Raw genomic sequence first — 21,875 nt, forward strand, 5'->3', positions numbered from 1 at the left:
TATTTCTTGAAGTGTCACCGGCTTCACATTTGCATTGGTCCACGTCCTGCTTCCAAAGACGCAATGAGGCAGGTCCATGCCTTTATTTCAGTTTTTCTCATTAAGAATTCACTCTGCATTTTAGACTTACTGGTAGAAGCCTTGCATTTGGAAATGTTCCTTTATGTACTTCTAGGTTTCCCTGCATTTTAGTGATGTGACAGTGGAGAAAAATGGACTCAGATTTGTGGCTTAAAATTTGCCAGGAATTTAGTAAACATTTCTGAGGACCACTGGCCTCTCTCTGAGTTGATCAAGCCCAGTACAAAACTGAGAAAGCCCATGCGATCATTCTTTTGAACAAGTCACCATTCAGTTGGACTATATAAAATCAGCCAACATTTATTAAATTTCTAAATGAGACACAAAAATTAATTGGATAAGGTCTCTACCTCTGAAGAGACTATAGTATAGAGGGAGGAAAACAGATAGAAGCAAGGTTAAAAAACTAGATCAAGTGTGGGAACAGGGAGATGCTGTAAAAATGCACTCACTACTTAGCACTGAAAAAGGTTACCAGACAATGTGTCAATAGACTGTGGTTCTGAAAGAGAAATAAGATTCTATCACCATTAGAAAGGCATTTGAAGTAATCTAAATATTGAGAAGAGGACAAAGAAGGATAATAAAGGAAAATTTTAAATGTAAATTTGAGACAAAGGTCTTTAGCAACTAATGAAGTGGGTCATCTTAACTCAGTTTTGATCTGATTGAATCCAAATTGAATCACTCCAACTCAGTATTTTAAAAAAAAAAACAGAACCCTTTTGACTCACCTTTTATTATTTTATAACATCAATATACTCTGTGCCAAAAGGATGAAATGAGGTAAGTTCATAAAGTATTTTCAAACTGAAGGAAGTAATTCTAAGAGAAAGTCAATAACCTATATCCTACCAATGAATAGAGACAGAATAAATGGTATACTATTTGGAAGTAAAGTTTAGGGGAGCTATTTGAGGGGTTCAGTTCATTTACAATATTCCTTTAGGGCCTAAAAGGTTAGCTTATTCTCAAGTCACCACAGGAAAGCCATAAATTTTTTTAAAAATCGGGAGAGGGGCATGTGAAAAGTCATTCTTATCTATACAAATAAAAATAAAATGGGGCTAAATATGGATAAAATAATGATTTTTAAATTCATCCAACTGAAGATACAGCTCAGAATAGGACTATTTTAGAGAGATTTTTATTTGGTAGTCATTGATTGAGCTCCTTTTATATAAAGACATTCTATACAAAGTTGTGAAGGATATAAATATGAGAGACATAGCCTCTGACCTCAGAACTGATAAGAAAAGGTGTTTTCATGATATCTCCTGTCTCATCTTCCATATCTCAATCAGAACCAAAAAACTTTCAGCTCCCAAATTACCTTTCCATGCGATCTGAAATAGGGCCCTTCATCCTCTTCACCCCTGAGCCCTGCCTCAATCCCCTACTCCAAGCTCAGCATTTCCTAACAGCTAACTGTGCTCTAGCTTGAAAAGCAGACTCAGAAAGTCATGTGAAGTTTCCTCTTTGATAAGTATCTGTGGAAGGAAGTCACAGGAAGAGCTCAATTATGAGAATGGGACAGATGTAACAACTCCAGTCCAGGGGTGAAATATGGTCATAAATAAGACAGTAGGTATGAAAAAGACCTTATAAGGAAAAGCTGCACCTTAATCTTGGGCTGTCTAGGGTCTCTCTGAACAACCTTCTCTTTGGCGTTCTTCCTATGCTGAAAAAATCTGAGTGCTAGAAGTTCTTTTTCTAGACAATAAGGCTGAAGTTTGAATAAGAAGAGAGACTCAATAAATAAAATACTATTACCTCTGATAAAGCAGATGCCTAAAAATATAGGTCTTTTGATTAATTGTCCTTTCCTTTATTTTTCCATTTAGATATTTATGTGGAAAGGTCTTACTTTCTAGAATACTTATATCAAATTTAGACTGTAATTTTTCAGTGTTTACAACTAAAAGTATCTACAGAAATCTAATACCCAGGTCTTCTGAAACTATAGATAATCTAGGTCCATTCCACATGTCTACTCACAAAACTGTGATTTGGAAATAGTCCTTTTATTTACAAAGGAATTTAATTGTATCCAAAGTAAAGAAAAAAGTATAAGGAGGGTTTTGTGCAAATATAAACCATATGTATCTTTACATAATAATTGATATTTCTCAAAACCATGACTAAGAGAATAAATTTTCTTAGTTATCTATCAACAAAGTCAGACGTCTTCAGAGAAATAATGGCCAACAAAGAGAGTTATGACATCACAATACATATTTATACATATTTTAAAGTCAGAGTTGTATTGAGTTTTTACACATTTTCACTTTAACTTAGGTCAATGAGACCTAGTGATCAGAATGCACAACCTAATAAATGTAAGCCTGTTACAATTAATTTTATAAGTATAGCATGGGGTCATATTTGATGGTGACCTTCATCTTCCATGATGTTTGTAGCACAGCAGAATCCAGCTGTCACTTGACAGCCATGAGAATGACACAGCTAAGAGGTAGGCATTGTTGCAACATCAGAACCACATCACTATGGTGAAATCCCACTAGATGGGTTCATTACACTAAGTACATAGAGTTAAAAGGGCAAGTTCTACCAAGAAATATACATTAATATATGGTTCTTTAAGAAATTATGTTAACAGTTTTTACATGAACTACTTATAAATGAAAAACAGATCCTGGAAAATTAATCATACTTTCAGAAGAGCTGCCATGAACCATGGCATTTACAAAAATTCTAATATATTTTATCCCAGAAACATGAAAGACCCATAGTCCCTCAACATTAAAAAAAAATTTCATTTAAATAGGATGGGTGATATCTAAGAATGTTCAGATTCAGAAGACAAAATGCAAAGAAGCTCAGAAGTTTCATTCATGGATTAAAGGAGCATTCCCCAGAAAGGTTACTACCAACACAGACCTCAGATAATTGACAGAAATCTGTAAGTCTTTATACACATCCCCTAGAGGAGGAAATGGCAAGCCACTCTAGTATTCTTCCCTGGAGAATCCCATGAACAGGGGAGTCTGACAGGCTACAGGCCATGGGTCACAAAAGAGTTGGACATGACTTAGTGACTAACCCATCACATACAAAGTAATATTAAAACATAAAATAATTAAAAAATTTTCTATCTCTGTAACTTTAACACCAAAAGAAAATGAGCAGTCTTAATTCTTAGCCCTGGATAAAATTTACAAATTAATATGTATGAAAATTAAAATGCCAACACTATGTCAAAATTTAGACTGTAGTGAAGATCTGAGACTTATCTATGCTAACAGCATGAATGTGTAAAATTACTAAAGGTGCCTCTTGGTTTTCATCCCCAAATAATCACTAAATGTTTCCATATTCCTCCTCCTCCAATGATAAAATTGCATTTTTCTTCCTATATTTACCATTATTTAAGTCTCTTGTCATTGTCCATAAGCTCTAAGCTATAATACCACTAACACTGCCAGAGAAATAATGAAGTGAAAGTGAGTCATGGAGCATATTTTGATTTGGCAATACTTCAAAACAGTTCATTTGTTATTTTATGTGTCTCCTAAAATACAGCCTTGCAAATAAGCATTTCAAAAATCTAGAGATTTTTTGGCACATCTTTTTCTTATAACAAGTAGAAAACTAGATGACTATGCCCATTTTAGGAAAGGCCAAGATAGAAACTCCCAGAAAACTAGGACGGTTCATTTAGGGGCTAACCACTTGTGTATCTTATGTGTAATTTTTCCTCAACCATAGAAACAGAACTTAAGAATGTTTGGATTCAAAGAAGTGCAGAATAATTGGAAGTAAATAGTTTGCTGCCACTGATATGAGACCTAATAAATACCAAACTGAAAGATTTATTAAATTAGGGAATAAGCCAACTGAACTGAATTGACAGAAATCTACTTTACATGCAGATTTTCACAAATATATATATATATATATCAAGTTAACATAGCAATATTTTCTACTCTCTCAAAATATTTGCATAAAAGAATTCCAAGGAAATGTAATGGAGGTTGTGTACCTTTAGGTGATTTGAGCTTTTTAAGAGAGGGAGAAAAAGAACATTTATTCCATACACGCGGATCTCTGTGCGTGTGTGCTCTTACAGACTGACAGACCAGTCCTAACCAGAATGTGTCACCTCAAGGTCTGAAGCCACTGTTCCAGGTCTCAGTAAGAGCTTTTTGGCCGAGTGAAAAGTGAGGTTGGCCCTCAGGACCTATGATCCCATAGGTGTCACATTCTACATAGTGAAATTAGAGAATAATTCTGAAACCATTCTAGGAGGAGAAAAAAAGCTTGAGCTTTAAAAATTAAAGTTGGCTGCATCAAAAATACGACAGTGCTAAAAGGCTTATTCCCCATTCCTTGACTTTTTTTTTTTTTTTCCTTTCTCGCCCCTACCCATTATTTATTGATTTATTTTTTGGTAGGCTTGCTATTCCTATTTTGTTGCAAGGCTGCATTTTAATTCATCTGATTCTGAACTTTGACAAAGCCCTTTGACATCTGTGTTCATTTGTTCTCAGCTGGTGAATGAACAGCAAGAAAGCAGACCCCTCCTGAGTCCCTCCATCGATGACTTTCTCTGTGAAACCAAATCGGAGGCAATAGCAAGGCCAGTAACGTCCAACACAGCCGGTAATTCTTTCACTTTTAACTTATCCTCAAGTAGTTAATTTTCACAGTAGAAAAATGCACATTTCTTTCCACAATGCACTTTAAGTGGAGAATAATGTTTGTAACCAAATGAAACTTTATTTCAACATAAACCAGTTAATCACTTTTGTTTATATAAGAAACTCCAATGGATATTATCCAACCAATTTTGCTGAACATTAGAGTACAACCATTGGCAATGAATCATTTTTCAGTGCCAATTTTCATATTTACATCGTTGCATCTCAAGTCACATCATATAGGAAATCTTTAAAACAAAAGTGTTTCTTTCAGAGTAAAGTTTTTTCCAGTGCTGAATGGAAATATTTTGAGAAATATGTATTTTTGAGAAATATATATTTTTGAGAAATATACGAGAAAGTCTAGTAAAATAAAAATATAGGCAGCCCTTTCAAGTAGGTTGAAATGACAATTAAAATGTCCTAGAGACCTGGTATATTATTGAGACAATTTCATTTGTTGTCATATAAGTGGGTTATTTGTAAGATGTGACCAATAATTACCTTCTTACGAGAATTTATTTGAACACTCTTCTGGAATTAAATGTATTCAAGCTAAACTATCTGTATAGGGACTAATAAGTAGTCATCCAGTGAGTGAATACAGGATACCAGTGTATCAATCACACCTTCTCCAGCATCCTCTGCACTTAACAATTCTCACTGATGCGAAAACTAAGTCACTTAAGTTCTGTTCACTTTGAGGCCACAATAAATTGGACTCAAAAACTGACTGGTTCAGTGGCAGCCTTTCTGCCTTGATTTCATTCAATCATCATTCACATTCAAAGGCATGTTGTTCAAGCAAGGATGAAAGAATGATGTCCAGAATCAAAGAAGAAAGGTTATGTTGGATTGCAGGAGAGAATTTAAAGGGGAAAGGAGACGATAATTACAGACTGTCTTGTTTAAAGTTTCATTTCCCCGTCATGTCCTCAGCTGGCTGCTTCCTGGCATAGTTTTATTATACTTTTAAGTAAGGAAGGAAAATCACAGATGAAGGAAATTGTGGTTTTTAAGAAATGCTAAAAATTACAGCAATAAGAGTAACTAAAACAAGGCAGCGGAACTTTATGTGGGAGTGTAGCCTACGGTCTCTGAAGTTAAACTTTGTGATTTCCACCCGAGCTCTGCCACTTAGCAGCTCTCTGTCCTTGGGCAAGTTGCATAACTAAGTCTGTTTCCTCATCTGTCTAATAATAGTAAGATCTATATCTCATAGGTTACTTGGAAAGATTAAATGAAGCAATCTATGCAAGTGCTAACACCGTGTAAGCTCTAACAGATGTTACCATCACTGTGAGATATCAGGTGAAAACAGTACACCGACACTTCCCTTTACAAATGCAGTAACTTTCTTTATATCACACCAAAGCAATCCTTTTCTAAATTCAACTATCACTTTGAGTAGTCAAGCAAATAAAATTATACTTGGTATATTTTAGGCGGGACAAGTTCAGATCCTCTCAGATCAGCTTAATCCTCCTTTTGTATGAAATTGGAGCTCACCACCCCACAACTGAGCTAACCCCCAAAAAAATACAGAGGAGCCTGTGTCTCTAATTGCAAGAAAATCCATGAGAATGGATACACTGAGAAATTCCTGCTGTTCTAGGGAAAAGCTACAAAGCATAATTCTCAGATGTTGATTCCAGTACCCTCTGCCTCTCCCCATGATGAAAATACTAAGTCGCAAAGGAAGGACTCACCAGAGAGAACAACATAATTTCCAACTCAAAAGCTGCCCTTCACCTTGATTTTTCTGACATATAACAGAGAGACCTGTGAGATACTGGAGGAAAAAAATCAAAAGCATGTGTAACCTCTTGCGCTCCCAGTACCTATAGTATCACCTTCTGTATCAGTTTCCTAGGACCGCAATGACAAAATACCACAAAATAAGTGGATTAAACAACAGAGATTTGTTGTCTCACAATTCTAGAGGAAGCGTGAGCAGGACCATGCTCCCTCTGAAGGTACTTGGGAAGGATCTGCTCTAGGCCTCTCTCCTGGCTTCTGGTAGCTCTTTAGTTTGTGGCAGCATAACTCTAATCTTGACATGACATGTGTGCATGTCCTCCCAGTATGCATGTCAGTCTCTGTGTCCAAATTTCCTCTCTTTATTAGTGAAAGTCGCCCAGTCATATCCAACTCTTTGTGACCCCATGAACTTTACAGTCCATGGAATTCTCCAGGCCAGAATACTGGAGTAGGTAGCCGTTCCCTTCTCCAGCAGATCTTCCTGACCCAGGAATCGAACCAGGGTTTCCTGCACTGCAGGCAGATCCTTTACCAGCTGAGCTATCAGGGAAGCCCTCTCTTTATTAGGGACCTACCCTCCTCCAATCTGACTCAACTAATTACACCTCCAATGGCCCTATTTCCAAATAAAGTTACATTCTGAGCTACTGGGGGTGAAAACTTCAACATATGAGTTTTGGGGGGACACAATTCAATCCATCACACCCTCCAAAATAAGAGGTTCGGAAATGTGTGTTGAGACTGTAGGTTTTTCATTTCTCAGCCTTAGCACTGAGTGCATCTGGGTCACACAGATTTTTATCCTTAAGGAAGACTGTCATTTAAGAGTATGTTTTTTAATCTTAAAAATATATTTCAAGGCAGAAACCCTATATTTTTGTCAGTCCCTAAGGATTATAGTTCTTTTTTAAATTATTACAAATCTGCAGTGTATATCTCAATATGCAACACAATTCACATTATTATACATTTTTTAAAAAGGAAAAGTTTTAGCATACAAGCACCTTGGAAAGAATTCTAATGTCATATGATAATTTTATAGCTAAAGTTTCTGGGCAAAAGGTACAATTATCACTTTCTGTCCAAATTTTTAATAAATAGTCATTTTAAATGGAACATCGTCATTTTATAGAATAGTATGAAATTACATTGCAAAATCAGGACAGACAGTGAACATTGTCTATCACATCCCAAACATTATGTATGTATTTACATTTAACGAATGGATAGTAGACAATCTTGTAGTAAAATATGGGGGAAACCTGCTGCAAGTTGTACTAAGTCAATCAAATAAAACTTTGAAGAACCATATTAAGAAGAAGTGTATTAAGATGAGAGGTTTTATACTTGGCATTTTCTTCCAGTGAAAAAATAAATCCAGTGCGCCACCATCTTGACAACTCCTTAAACATATAAGGAATATAGTTCTTATATAAAATAACACAGAGTAAACACTATAGGAATTACCTCTTCCAAAGGTCAGTCAAATGACAGGTTTTTTTCTCTCTGACCCTAAAAGAACATATCGATCTTCTACCTCATAAAAGTTATAGATAATAATTTTGTTCCTATATATTTCATTTTTGTTTTTACTTTCTGATTGTTTCTGTATTAGGATTAACTTCTGTCATCCAATGGTGATAACTTCAAGTTGATCAAATAAGGACATTTTCTATTCCATTTGGGGGCCATTAACTTCCTCAATTGTCTTTTACTCATTTGTTATCTAGATAGACAGCTAATTCCTTGGCCCTCTCAAACTGTATCCTTAAATGGTAGGTTCAGTTCAGTTCAGTTCAGTCGCTCAGTCATGTCCAACTCTCTGTGACCCCATGGACTGCAACACACCAGGCTTCCCTGTCCATCACCAACTCCCGGAGCTTACTCAAACTCATGTCCATCGCATTGGTGATGCCATCTCACCCTCTCATCCTCATCATCCCCTTCTCCTCCCAACTTCAATCTTTCCCAGCATCAGGGTCTTTTCAAATAAGTCAGTTCTTCGCATCAGGTGGCCAAAGTATTGGTTTTTCCCATAGTCATTGGAGTTTCAGCTTCAGCATCAGTCCTTCCAATGAATATTCAGGACTGATTTCCTGTAGGATGGAATCCAAGGGACTCTTAAGATCCTTCTCCAACACCACAGTTCAAAAGCATCAATTCTTTGGTGCTCAGATTTCTTTATAGTCCAACTCTCACATCCATACATGACCACTGGAAAATCTATAGCTTTGACTAGACAGACCTTTGTTGGTAAAGTAAAATCTCTACTTTTTAATATGCTGTCTAGATTGGTCATAGCTTTTCTACCAAGGAGCAAGCGTCTTTTAATTTCACAGCAGCAGTCACCATCTGCAGTGATTTTGGAGTCCAAGAAAATAAAGTCTCTCACTGTTTCCATTGTTTCCCCATCTATTTGCCATGAAGTGATGGGACCAAATGCTATGATCTTAGTTTTCTGAATGTTGAGCGTTAAGCCAACCTGGGGGCTTCCCTTGTGGCTCAGCTGGTAAATGGTAGGTAGGCCATGGTTACTAATATTCTTGATTTTTAAATGGCAAATAAATACTTATTACATCAATGCATATATCATATGCTCTGAAAGTGACTGGAAAACAGAAATTTTTAAGATGATAATTATATTCTAGGACATGTAATTACTATAAAACTTGAAAATAATTTCTTATCCTGTAATCTCCCAAAAAATCTGATATGTGTCAAAGTACAGGAAAAGCTCTTTTCTAAAGAGCAAGAAGAGCAGGGTCCTTTGTTTGCATTTATCAGTCTACATAGCCTGAAAAAATTATCTATAATATTGAGCTATTATATGGACAGTTATATATATTTCTTCTATAGAAGAAATAATTTTCATAGTTTAAAACCTAATATTACTCCTTGGTAAGGGACCTGTATATCTATCAAAGAGTAGATCACTATATATACAGGAAAAAATATCCTTAACAAAGTTCACAATGCCATCACAGCCACCTAATTAAATATATTAATTGCAAAATTAGTGTAATTTTTCCAAATACATTTCTTTAAACTATTTATTTAATTTGGCTGCACTGGGTTTTAGTTGCAGCATGCAGGATCTAGCTCCCCACACCCCTTGTATTAGGAGCACAGAGTCTTAACCACTGGACTACCAGGGAAGTCTCCCACATACACATATATAAAGCCCAAATAGCCGTGAACCCAACGGCAAGCCTCTTTACAGAACTTAAAAATTTGGTAAGTAGCTTTAATTATGTATTCCAATAAAAAGGCAAGAGTTGGTTGATTATTTAAGTCCAATTTATCTATTTGACATCACTAGCAAAATCCTTCCTAAAGGAGTCTGCTTTGTCAGCATTATGTTAAGTAACCCCATGTTTTCTAAAATGCCAGAGTAACTTACAGATCAGGACAGAAAACCCTTCAGCTCCTTGTGGCACATTCTATGACTGCCCCAATCAAGGCTGTCCACAGTCTGTGCTCTCTGACCACTCCCTGTAGGGTTATTCCTTCAGAGAAAGTCACTAAAAATCTAGGCTCATTATACAGTAGTGGTGTTAATACCCTTGGACTTCCCATTAAAGTATCAAATCAGTGCTTCATAATAGGCGCTATTTTGCCCAAACTGTTCTAAGCAGCCTCACCTCCCAGGGCCCAAGTAATCTTGTATTCATAAACATCTTCAGTGCCCTGTAGGAGCCTTCCAGTTCAATAGGTTGTGATTTTCAATCAAGTGTCCTTGAGATAAATGGAAACAAAACTTGTATAATATATTACATCTTCTAACTTCAGGAAATTCCACCCAATGGAATTAAGTTATCCAACAAAAAAAGTTTTTGAGATTGCCAACTATTTATGCCCTCAGACTACCCAAACTGGCAAATAATTGGTAGCTAAACAAAAACTAATCAAAGCCACATCAATGGAGTCAGCACATTGTCTCCAAGTTCATATAAAGTCTAGAGAGTGGTGAAGAGCATGGGCTTGGGGATGATGGAACTGTGTTTGAATCCTCTATGGACACTGATCTACCAGCTGTATTAGTTTCCTATTGTTTCTGTAACAAATTGCTACAAATTCAGTGGCTTAAAACAATGCAAATTTATTATCCTGTAATTCTGGAAATCAGCTATCCTAAAATCAAGGTATCAGGAGAGCTCTATTCTTTCTGGAGGCTCTAAAGGAGAATTCATTCCCTTGCCTTTTCCAGCTTCTAGATGGTAACTCAAATTCGTTGGCCTGTGGCCCCATATTCCATCTCTGAAGTTAACAGCATAGCATCTTCAAGTCACTTTCTGTTTCCTTCTCTCTCTACCCCCCCACCACCATCTCTTAGTGTCCATCTCTCTTCCTCTCCCTCTCCCTCTGTCTCTCTCCTCCTGTCTCCCTCTCTCCATCACTCTCCCCCCCCCACACACACACACACACAATTTCACTTCCACTATATATCAGGTGATTATTTTAATTTAAACACAAATTCTGGAACACAAACCTTCATGTGCCTAAGAGAATCTTTAAAATCAGATTGAGAAAATCAGTAGAGCAGACACCCCCTTCCATGCCAAGGTATGCTATCTATGAAGCACATATGGCACAGTGACATCTGACACCCTTTATTTTTGTCTTAACTAAAGTGCACACCACACACATACACACACACACTCACATACCCACACGCTAAAATGAGATTTGTCTTTCTTCAGAAAGTGAAAGGCAGTACACATCCTTCTGTGGTTTTGAAATTGTGTTCCTCAGGGACACTCTCAGCTTCAAGCTTTCCATTCAACCTCCACGGCACCCCCTTCATCAACTGAGGAAAAAATAAGGCCTTTTGTGTGTGCCTAGCAGTTGTTTCACATTTGCTGGGGAAAGAACAAAGAAAAAGAGACCTCTGAACAAACACAGGAAGTGCTGAGGACAGCTTGGAGGGGAAAAGAACGTTACTGAGCCAAGTTTGAATTCGCAATTCAGTCTTTGAGTAATTCATTTATTCTGAATGGTGAGAAACAGATATAGAGTTAAATTAATACTCATCAGTTATTATTCTGTAACAAATGTACTTCCTATCTACAAGCAGACAAGTCCTATATAATTTTCTTCTAAAAGAAGTGTAGGAGAAAGTGACTAATTCTTGTTTGTGCAATTAGTAAAAAGGCATATATGGCATTTCAGAGACTGTTATTCACTTCCTTCCTTCTGTTATAAGGAAATCACAGTGGGCCTAGAATCCCCGCCAACATTAACAGTGGCCTAGAATTTTCTATTTAAACATTCAAAAGATATGAAATGTGTGGCAGCCGAGCCTACCCTGGCTGCTTGCCGTGCCTAACTTTCAGACACCGAGCCAGCCAGAACACTCCTCCACGGCTCAGAGCATCTTACTCTGGAAAGAGACTCCTATCTCAGGAAGACTGGAACAAGATAAGCTCACATGAGATGACACTTTCAGGCCATTTTATGATAAATTTACTTCATAGCATCTTCTGTAGAGCCAATAGCCTGTCTCATCTGCCATTTTATTCCCAGGGCTGTTTTCCTGTTTCTGTCAGTGTATGGATATGACTCTTGCCTAAAACAGAGGGGAGTGGGGGAAACAGGAGATAAAGGAAAAGGAAAGAAAAGCATCACAAATTGGCCACCAAAGAATGGAAATAATATTTATTTAATACCTGCAGTATGCTGGGCTCTTTACACATTTGATTTATAAATTAGATAATGTAATCTTCACATCATATCTAATGTAGAGACTTAATTCTGCACTTTTTTAAGTGAGGACATTGAAACTCAGAGATGTCCATAAGCTTATTCCAAGTCACACAGCTAGGCAGTGGCAGAGTCAGGTCCATCCATTTCACCATTAACACCCAACCATTGCGATTTATACTTGAAATCAGAAAGCACGATTATACAAAGTTTTACATCCTATCCTATAGGATCCCATAGGATGGCTAGCTCATGAGAACACTTCAGTACTAAAAAAAATCCTGGTTGTGAACTAAATTAAACCCTGACCCTGCATTGAATGCAAGGGGGAAATAGATGGAAGAGTGCTGAGATGTCAACAAAGATCCATTTCCTACCAAGAGGAAACACCAAGAGACCAAAGTGGAGGAGAAGGAGCTGTGCAGAGGTTGTTGTAGACAGTGCTGCAAAGAGTTAGCATAAGGAGTGTCCCTATCGCTCTGGCGGCTTTTCTAAGCTAGCCGGTCAGGAGATCCTAGGTCAGGAAGCCTCAGGCCAGTTCAGAAGCCAGTCTCTGGGATGCTGGGGCTAAAAGAGAAGTAGAGCTGGAGGAACCTTTTCTAACAGGAATTTTTCATTTCTCACAATGAGCTAGTCAAACAGCAGTTACTTGCACTTAAGAGAAAGAATGAAAAGTTACATAGCCTGCCTTTTTAATTCTCATTTGCCTAGTTTGCATTTGAACAAATTATTATTTCTGCCTTCATTAGAGTATTTAACACAATGTAATCAACCTGCTGGGAAGTAAAAGTGTAACCGTTTTATGGTTTGTTACATTGAAATTTAAATTTGCATATTAAGTAGTAAAGGCATTAACATGTGTACCTATTCATCAACTATGGATTATGAAATACCTCTCTAGTGTGAGCCTAAACATGAAGCCGTTTTCTGATTAAACTGCTTAATTAAATAAAAGATGATTAACAACATTCATTTATACCCTAGATACTTTAGTAGTTTGAAATTAAAACACAAAGACATTTAGAAACTTTACCAAATCTTCCCCATCACTGTTTTGCAAGCATCTCTCTGAATATGATACACTGACTCTATGCTGGGAAAAAACTTCACTCTAAAATATCCCTCTTTATAAATAAAGCAAAGCAATCAAGTAAATAGTACCTGAACTCAGATTCAAGGTAATCATTTTAATTCCATTCAAACCTTCATCACTGGTGCTACTGTTCTAAGTCTTATTCTGCAGATTTCTACCATGCCAAATAAAGGAGAACATGCAGCAAGCTTCCCAGTCTAAATGCAAACTGCCTTGATATATCAATGGTGAGCTAACTTAATTTGGTGCTTCTAACCTATACTGCAAACGCAAAATCCTTCTGCACCCAACTGAAGCTTATTTTTTAAAAAAAAGAATTTCAGAGCGATGAGTGAGCTTATCTTAATGTCTTCTGTCTCTTACAGTATTGACTACAGGCTTAGATCTCCTTGACTTGAGTGAACCCGTCTCTCAAACCCAAACCAAAGCCAAGAAGTTGGAGGCCTCATCAAAAACCTCATCCCTCAAGAAAAAGGCTGATGGGTCTGACCTCATCAGTGCAGATGCTGAGCAGAGAGGCCAGGCTCTCCGAGGCTCGGAGACAGCATCCTTAGACTTAAGTAAGGCAATAGCTGTGTTCGCTGCCTTGATACAAGGCCATTCTACAGATGACATGAAAACAGTGGGCAAAGCAGTAGAAAAGTTGATGTCTATGTAGGAAACTGGGCAGGACACACTTCTTTGTGCTTAGATTAAATAGCAGTTGGGGAGCTCAACTTTGTAGAACTGGTGTGAATTTATATATTTACTTATACAACCCATGTGTATCAAGTTTTTGACAGATGGCAGACACCATACTAGGCACTGGAGTTACAATGAAAATAACATACAAATCTTGCTCTCCAGGACCATTCAGTCTAGAGAGGAAGAGAGTCTAGAAAGAGAAAACTCTAACCCAAGGTCTAGGAACAGCCACATGGAACAGTAACATGTAACAAGCATGGAAATATTGCAATACAATAATGTTAGCTACCATTTATTGGTGACTTACAACATCCAGGACTGTGCTACATCATTACATATGTTATCCCATTAAGTCATCACAACTCTTTGAAATGAGTGAGGAACTAGGTTTTCAAATTTAAATAATTTTCCCAAGATCCCAGTTAGTATGAAGAACAGCTGGAATTTGAGCCAAGATCTAATTAACTTCAAAGTCCATACTTCTCTCCACTGCACATTTTCCTGAGAAAGGAGGTCTTAACCTTGATTCATGGAACCAGTCAATTAAGCTCTTCTTTCTTAAGAGAAAGAAAGGTGGCAAGAATTTCAGAAAATCAAGGGAAACATGGATGAGTAAATATCCATAAAATGAGCATATTAGTAAGTTATCCATAAAGTCATGAAGGTTAAAGGAGATATATAAAATCACTTAGCACTGTGTTGTATACATATTAGATGCTTATGAATTAATTTATCCATTTGTTCAATAAACATTTTTCTGAATACCTGTTGTGTTCCATACTATGTGCTGGGAATACAAAGACAAATAATATAAGCTTTCTGCTCCTTAGTAAATGTACAGTCTAGTGGAGAGATAGAAAAATGATTAAAATATTACAATAAAGTATGTACTATGTGCTGCAATAAAGAAAAGCCTGGGTTAGTTACTGCATACTAGCACCTTCATAAAGCCCCTCACCCAGCCAGGGGTTTATAGAACATATGTTATAGGAAACACTGTGATAGAAAGAAGTCTTGAAGGATGAGTAAGAATTTGTCAGATGAAAAATATGGATCAGAGAAAGTAAGGAGGAAAGGGCAGGGCATTCCTGATGCAGAAGCACAAATAGACCGAGATGCTTTTTCAAGCAAATACAAATATTGTCACAGTATTCAAGAATGGTAGAGTAGTCAGAAATAAGTCTTAAGAGTCACCAGGGGTTGGATAATGGGAGTTCTTGTTTGACAGGCCCTTAAGTTTTGGGGGAGGGCAGGGTTGAAGGGTAAAGCTCACTTGTATAAGACTTCTCAGTCTTAACCAATCTGTTCTCTCTCCACCTCATATTCTCCCCTTGTTCCCATCACCACCTTCCTGTCTCCTTAGCAGACATTCAAACACAACTGGAAAAATGGGATGATGTTAAGTTTCATGGAGATCGAAATAGCAAGGGGCATCCCATGGCAGAGAGAAAATCAAGCTCATCTAGAACTGGATCAAAAGAACTTTTATGGTAAGATATTTTAATATCAGAAAATAACCATTTATGTGTCATGTACACATGTATTGAAATAGCCAATGAGCTAAGTCAATCCAGATTCTTGGTGCCATTTATAAGCCCCTGTTTATTAATGTTAATTATTGTGACTTCTAAAATTAAATTATTTCATCTGAGTTGTCAAAAATTCAGCCAATAAGGATTTTGGTAGTTTCATAATTCAATACTCAATATTTTTCAATGTTTGTTAATAATTTTCTGAATGTGTAACTGATCTTTCAAAATAGGTACACAGGTATATTTCATATATGTGTATATTCAATGGGGGCTTCCCTGGTGGCTCAGATGATAAAGAATCTGCCTGCCAATGCAGGAGACCCAGGTTTGATCCCTGAGTCAGGAAGATCCTATTTAGTGAGTTACATTAAGTGTTTCTAGTTAAACAGGTAGCCTGTTCTGACTTTATGAATCATCACGGTCAGAAAATGAACTAAAAATAATCTATGGATACCCATGACAAAAACTGGCTGCCTAAATCTTACCATGTCTTTAAAACTTCCTAAAGGGCAGCATATTTCAGTCTGTTGCCCTTCACACATCTCCACTTATATGACATTTCAAATTCTATATAAAGATCCAATCTTACTGATATACTTTGTGAGAAGCTCCCTCCCCTCAAAAAGCCAATACTTTTTTGATGAAGCAGAACTTTCTGCAACAAAAATGGTATTGCATTTATTTGCCTTTTCCACATAACTGAAGTATAAGTCAATCAGAGACAGTAACACCTAGCACATTGCAGCCACTGACATTCCAAAAGTGGTCATTATAATGGAAACATCCAAGTAAAAGTCTGATGAGAGCTTTGTTACCAAGGTTCTTAGTGATCCAAATTAACCAGGTTTTTTGGCTGACGTTCTAGCTGAATTTGCTTCTCATGTACATTAACTTCCTTCATGTGCCCCATATAGGTCTTCAGAGCATAGATCTCAGCCAGAGCTGAGTGGTGGGAAAAGCGCCTTGAACTCTGAGTCAGCTTCGGAGCTGGAATTAGTGCCTCCAACACAGGTAACAAATCCAATTCCTCAGTGCACCTAGCTTTTCTAATAGATCATTTATGTCATAAATATTTTATTTAAATTTTCACCAAAAACTTTGAAGTTTTTTTTTCAGTATTTTGTTATTTCATTTGCTTTCTTGCTCAGCAGCTATCTCAGTGCTTAAAATAACAGATGATTGATAAGGTAGGTAGGTAGGAAGATAGATAGATAGATAGATAGATTTGGCTGGAAAATGTGTCAGTGAACTTACTACTTAGCACTTTTTCCTTGTTCTGCCATTTACTCTTCCATTATTTTTCAATACAAAATCTATTCTACTCCAGCATTAGCATTGTTTATGTAACAAATGCAAAGAAGAGGAAAGTACATCTTGAACATTCATTCACATCTATGCCCTGTGGGACATATTTACACATCAGGATTCTGACCATCACATTAAAATAAATGTGATGCTAAGGAATTACTAAGTGTAGTATAAGCAATCATGATAATACTAAGAACTACCATTTGTGAGTACCTACTAAGTATTAAAGACTCCACTATGTGATTTTCACATATTTGGATTGGCCAAAAAGTTTGCTCTGGTTTTTCCATAACATCTACAGGAAAACCGAAACGAATGTTTTGGTCATCCCGATATTACACCTAATACTCAAATAATCCTATGAATTATTTTTAGCCTTACTTTGTCTCTAAAGAGTCTTGGTAGAGTCAAAAATCCTTTTATTGGGGCACCCAACTAATCCCTTGTATAAGTAAACCAGACAGACCTATCTGTCCACTATTTGACCCTCGACTTCAGTGTAACTGACTTGCCTATAACTAGTTACCTCCTGTGGTTAAGGCTGTGCCAAGAAAACCCAAGTCAATCTCAATCTTTTCATTTGCTCAAACACTTTACAAGGGTATACAGCCTTGATCTAAAACCACAAAGATCTCTTAAGAAGTGTATCCACATTCACACATCTATAATCTCCGTGGAAATAAGTAGGATGAAATGAGCAAAAGAGATTTTCCTGAGTGTTATTAGATAAGATACTGAAACTAAGAGAGGAGATACTTTGTCTGAAGTGAGTAAAGGGATAACCATGATAATAGCAAATATTACTGAGTGCTATGAGAAGGCCTTCTAATATATATTAATTAGCTCTTTTGATCCTAACAAATGACTCGATGATGTAAGTGTATTTATTACCCCCATTTTATAAGGGGGGAAACTAAAACACACTGAGGCTAAGGAAATTGTCAATGCACTCACAACCAGTCAGTGGCCGAGAGGAGGAGGACACAGAAAGAAAATGCAAGGCATCTGGAAACAGTTGTAAGCCATTAACCTCAACTCTACAAGATAAAGGTGGGCATTACTGCTCCCGGAACTTGGCAGGAAAATGAGTCAGCTAACTTTCAGAACAAATAACCCTGGGAAGCTTAATGAATTATAAAGGTACCATGCTTTTCATCTTTGTTCATTTAAATGTATCTTTAAAAAGAGCAAATTGATAACATTTATTAGAGAAACATTTCTTGATAGTGCATTAGAGATTTAGATTCAGGTGGGCTGCCGTCTATGGGGTCGCACAGAGTCGGACACAACTGAAGCGACTTAGCAGCAGCAGCAGCCAAATAACAGGTGCTGTTTCATAAACTGGAATCCTTGGAACAGTTTAATGTGGCAAGAGAACACATTTCTGCAGCAGGGGGAGACCTGGCACAGGTGGGCTGTTCCACAGGGAGCTGGAGGCGGGGAGGATCAGCTGGAGTCCTCAGTTGCCATGGAGACCCACAATGCGCTCATCTTATTATTCCAGTGACTGCTGCTCCCCTGCTGGTTGTCTGATTTCATCCCACCGCATTGTCCACTTACCCACTGGTGTGCCTTTAAGCAAACACAATATGCTTTGGAAAATTTGTATGAGATTCCCAACATTGTCCTCCAAAACATAATGTTAATTGCCCTGAGATAGTTCTGTTTGGATAAATCATAGTGAATCCTTTTAGAAGGTTACCAATTATTTGTACAGTGTTTATCCTTTAAATTATTTTTTTAATGCTGCATGTTTACTTAACAAGATTTGCCTAAACTAAGCAAATTTACAACCTCCTAGTTGTAATTCCAGCCTATGGTTAAAGTAGGAAAATTTCATGAATTTGGGATTTAATCATTTAAAATATTAAGTCACTCAAACGGAACAGCAAGAAAACAGACTGACTTATCTACCTGTAATTAAAAAAACCAGAAAGGTGTTTTTACTCTAAGAAGCATACTGCTCTTAAATATATGATCTCTTTACATAAATAAGATGATGAAGCAGTATGAAAATTTGACTTAAAACTGACTTGCAAACTATTCAAGTAAAAAATTTCAGCTCATCAAAATTTTGTTACTGCTCTACTAACACTCAGATGGTTCACAGGAAAATCAAGGAAATGTATTCTCTCTCAAGCCAACATAAATAATCTTAGTTTAACAGGTGAGGAACTATTTAAAAGCCTTGCTTAAAAATCATATTTCAAAATCACAAATCTCTTTGTGATTGCTAACAATGAGAAGAATTCTTATGTTCATTTTCTTTTCAAAATGGGGAAAAAGAAAAATAGACTAGTCTCTTTCAAATAGTGCTTTGAATACACTAATCAGAGTGACAGGAAATTATAATAAATTCTATAATCTCTGTATATTGAAGAATAAACTTTCTTGATATTATGCAAACTGTGTAATTTGTATTCCCTGCAGCTAACCATTTAAAAAAATTATGGTATCTGAAAAATTAAAAAAATGTTTGAAGAATTGAAGAAATTCTTCAATGATATAAAGTTAGCTTTTTAATGATTAGCTTTATCCATGAAGGAGTTGAGATAGTGGTAAGACAAAAAAAAAAAGAATCCAACTTCCACCAAAGAATGATGGTTCACAAATTTCTTTTTCAAGTATGGACACTGGAAGGACAGCTCCAAGACAGGCTCTTCTTAACCTAAGCTGGACTACACAAGAAGGTGAGGCAGCCAGGCTCTCAAATACTGAGTCATAATCCTGACTCAGTATTTGAATCAGAGTGAACAGAATCACTCTGATTCTGCTGATTTTGGCAGAGCAAATGCTTCCTTCCACATTGTCATAATTTCATCAAGTTGGCAGTGTCCCCAACCAGAACAGTTTAAACTTTAAAAGTGCAGATATGTTTTCGAAATGTTTGAAGGCATAGTGAAAAAGGAAAGGCATACTAATAGTAATGTAATATATTCCTAATATACTATTTGAAATGTTTACAATAATCTTGAGAATTAACATTTTTTCCATCTCAGAAAACAGAAGTAGTTTTCCCAAGGTGACACAGCTAAGATGGAGAGGAGCCAGCACTCAAATCAAACCCATCAGCTTCTAAAGTCCTTGTTCTTCATCACATGTCACCTCTTATCAGCCATATCAGACTTCTCTACCTGAGGGAACTCACAGACCATCGATTTCCCTTCTCCTTGCTAGCCCTGATTATTACTTAGTTAATAGGGTTAATATGAGTTAAGTGGTTTTAAAAAATATCACTTCCTTCCAGAAAATCTGAAGATGAATTAGGATTGCCATCTGATCTGAGGCCATGCACATTTTTGTGCCTCCCCTCCCAAATTCATTCTCGACCTCTTACTCTTAGAAATGCTAATGGTTTCCATGCCATTCCTTTTCAATTTAATGAATGAGACAATGTCTACCATCCATAAAGCCATGAGTGAGGCAGTGGAAAAGTTCGAAAGATGAGACAGATTTTAAGAAGTATGAAGAACTTTATACCTAGTAGAAACAATTAGATAATACACTATAAATATAAATATAGTTTTGCTTTTTGGAAGACAGCACAGGAGCCACATCTTCATCCCTCTTACCCTCCTGGCGACACACAGTGAGCTGCCAGTGAGGAAGAAAGCAGGAGAAGATGGAAAGAAGTAACAAAACCAAGACGGCAAAAAAGCAAGGTCAGCAGGAGGGCAACAAGAAGGAAAGCTGAAGGTCATTTTCATAGTAGATAATCCGCACATACTAGGTACTCAACAAATACTTTTTATATAGTGAAAAAATAAAGAATGCTAACAAAAAGGAGAAACAAAACGTTTGTCGTTTTTTAAAACTTGAGAATAGAGGCTAATGGTTAAAGTTGGGAAAAGTGAAAGGATAAATTTTTATTCCTTTAGCATTTGAAGCTAGTTCCAAAAAATAATTTTTAGTTGTGTTTGCTAATAGACTGCTCATCTTCTTTAAAAATTAGTCCTGATTTGCCTTGATAGTCCATAACATAGAATTGCATGGTTGGAGGCAGACAGGAACCATGGGCTACCCACCTTTGCACAAAGCTCTGGGAATCTGCTCTTGACACAAAAGCTACACCTTTTTTCTGTACTTTCAATGATAAATGTCTGCTGGCTGATTAAGAAAAAATATCATGGCCATCTTAATGAAGAAAGTATTTAGATGATCTATTCTATCATGAGTCCAGATTAATGAGTCCAGATTAAACAAAAGTGTTCTAAACACAGTTTTTTTAAAAATTGAATTTCCAAAGTCATACCTGATAAGCCCTAAGCAGAAAAATTACAATAACACTTCGCCAGCAAAGGTCTGTATATTCAAAGCTATGGTTTTTCCAATAGTCATGTACAGATGTAAGAGTTGGAACATAAAGAAGGCTGAGTGCCAAAGAATTGATGCTTTCAAACTGTGGTGCTGGAGAAGACTCTTGAGAGTCCCTTGAATAGCAAGAAGATTAAATCAGTCAATCCTAAAGGAAATCAACTCTGAATATTCATTGGAAGGACTGATGCTGATGATCTCAGTTCGTTTCCAAGGCAAACCATTCAATATCACAGTAATTCAAGTCTATGCCCCAACCACTAATGCTGAAGAAGCTGAATGGTTCTATGATGACCTACAAGACCTTCTAGAACTAACACCCAAAAAGATGTCCTTCTCATCATAGGAGACTGGAACACAAAAGTAGGAAGTCAAGAGATACCTGGAGTAACAGGCACATTTGGCCTTGGAGTACAGAAGGAAGCAGGGCAAAGGCTAACCAAGTTTTGCCAAGAGAATGCACAGGTCATAGCAAACACCCTCTTCCAACAATACATGAAACGACTCTATACATGGACCTCACCAGATGCTCAGTACCAAAATCAGATTGATTATATTCTTTGCAGCCAAAAATGGAGAAGCTCTACACAGTCAGCAAAAACAAGACCTGGCACTGACTGTGGCTCAGATCATGAACTCCTTATTGCCAAATTCAGACTTAAATTGAAGAAAGTAGGGAAAACCACTAAGCCATTCAGGTATGACCTAAATCAAAATGACTTTTCCAGTAGTCATGTATGG

The 21,875-nt window shown here is 36.9% G+C and overlaps 1 protein-coding gene across 15 annotated transcripts in view; it reads left to right on the forward strand.

Annotated features, from left to right (window-relative positions):
* Positions 1-21,875, forward strand: part of PEX5L (peroxisomal biogenesis factor 5 like) — a 272,998-nt gene that overhangs the window by 146,120 nt on the left and 105,003 nt on the right. For 12 of the 15 annotated variants that reach the window (XM_070466356.1, XM_070466358.1, XM_070466359.1 and 9 more), the window contains 4 exons: positions 4,593-4,704; positions 13,662-13,856; positions 15,344-15,470; positions 16,427-16,523. In XM_070466356.1, coding sequence (XP_070322457.1) covers positions 4,593-4,704; positions 13,662-13,856; positions 15,344-15,470; positions 16,427-16,523 — 531 coding nt within the window. The remainder of the gene's footprint in view (positions 1-4,592; positions 4,705-13,661; positions 13,857-15,343; positions 15,471-16,426; positions 16,524-21,875) is intronic. The other 3 variants (XM_070466352.1, XM_070466355.1, XM_070466361.1) reach the window with 1 other exon arrangement.

Source organism: Odocoileus virginianus, chromosome 4 (genome assembly GCF_023699985.2).
Source record: "Odocoileus virginianus isolate 20LAN1187 ecotype Illinois chromosome 4, Ovbor_1.2, whole genome shotgun sequence".
NCBI classification, from domain to species: Eukaryota; Metazoa; Chordata; class Mammalia; order Artiodactyla; family Cervidae; genus Odocoileus; species Odocoileus virginianus.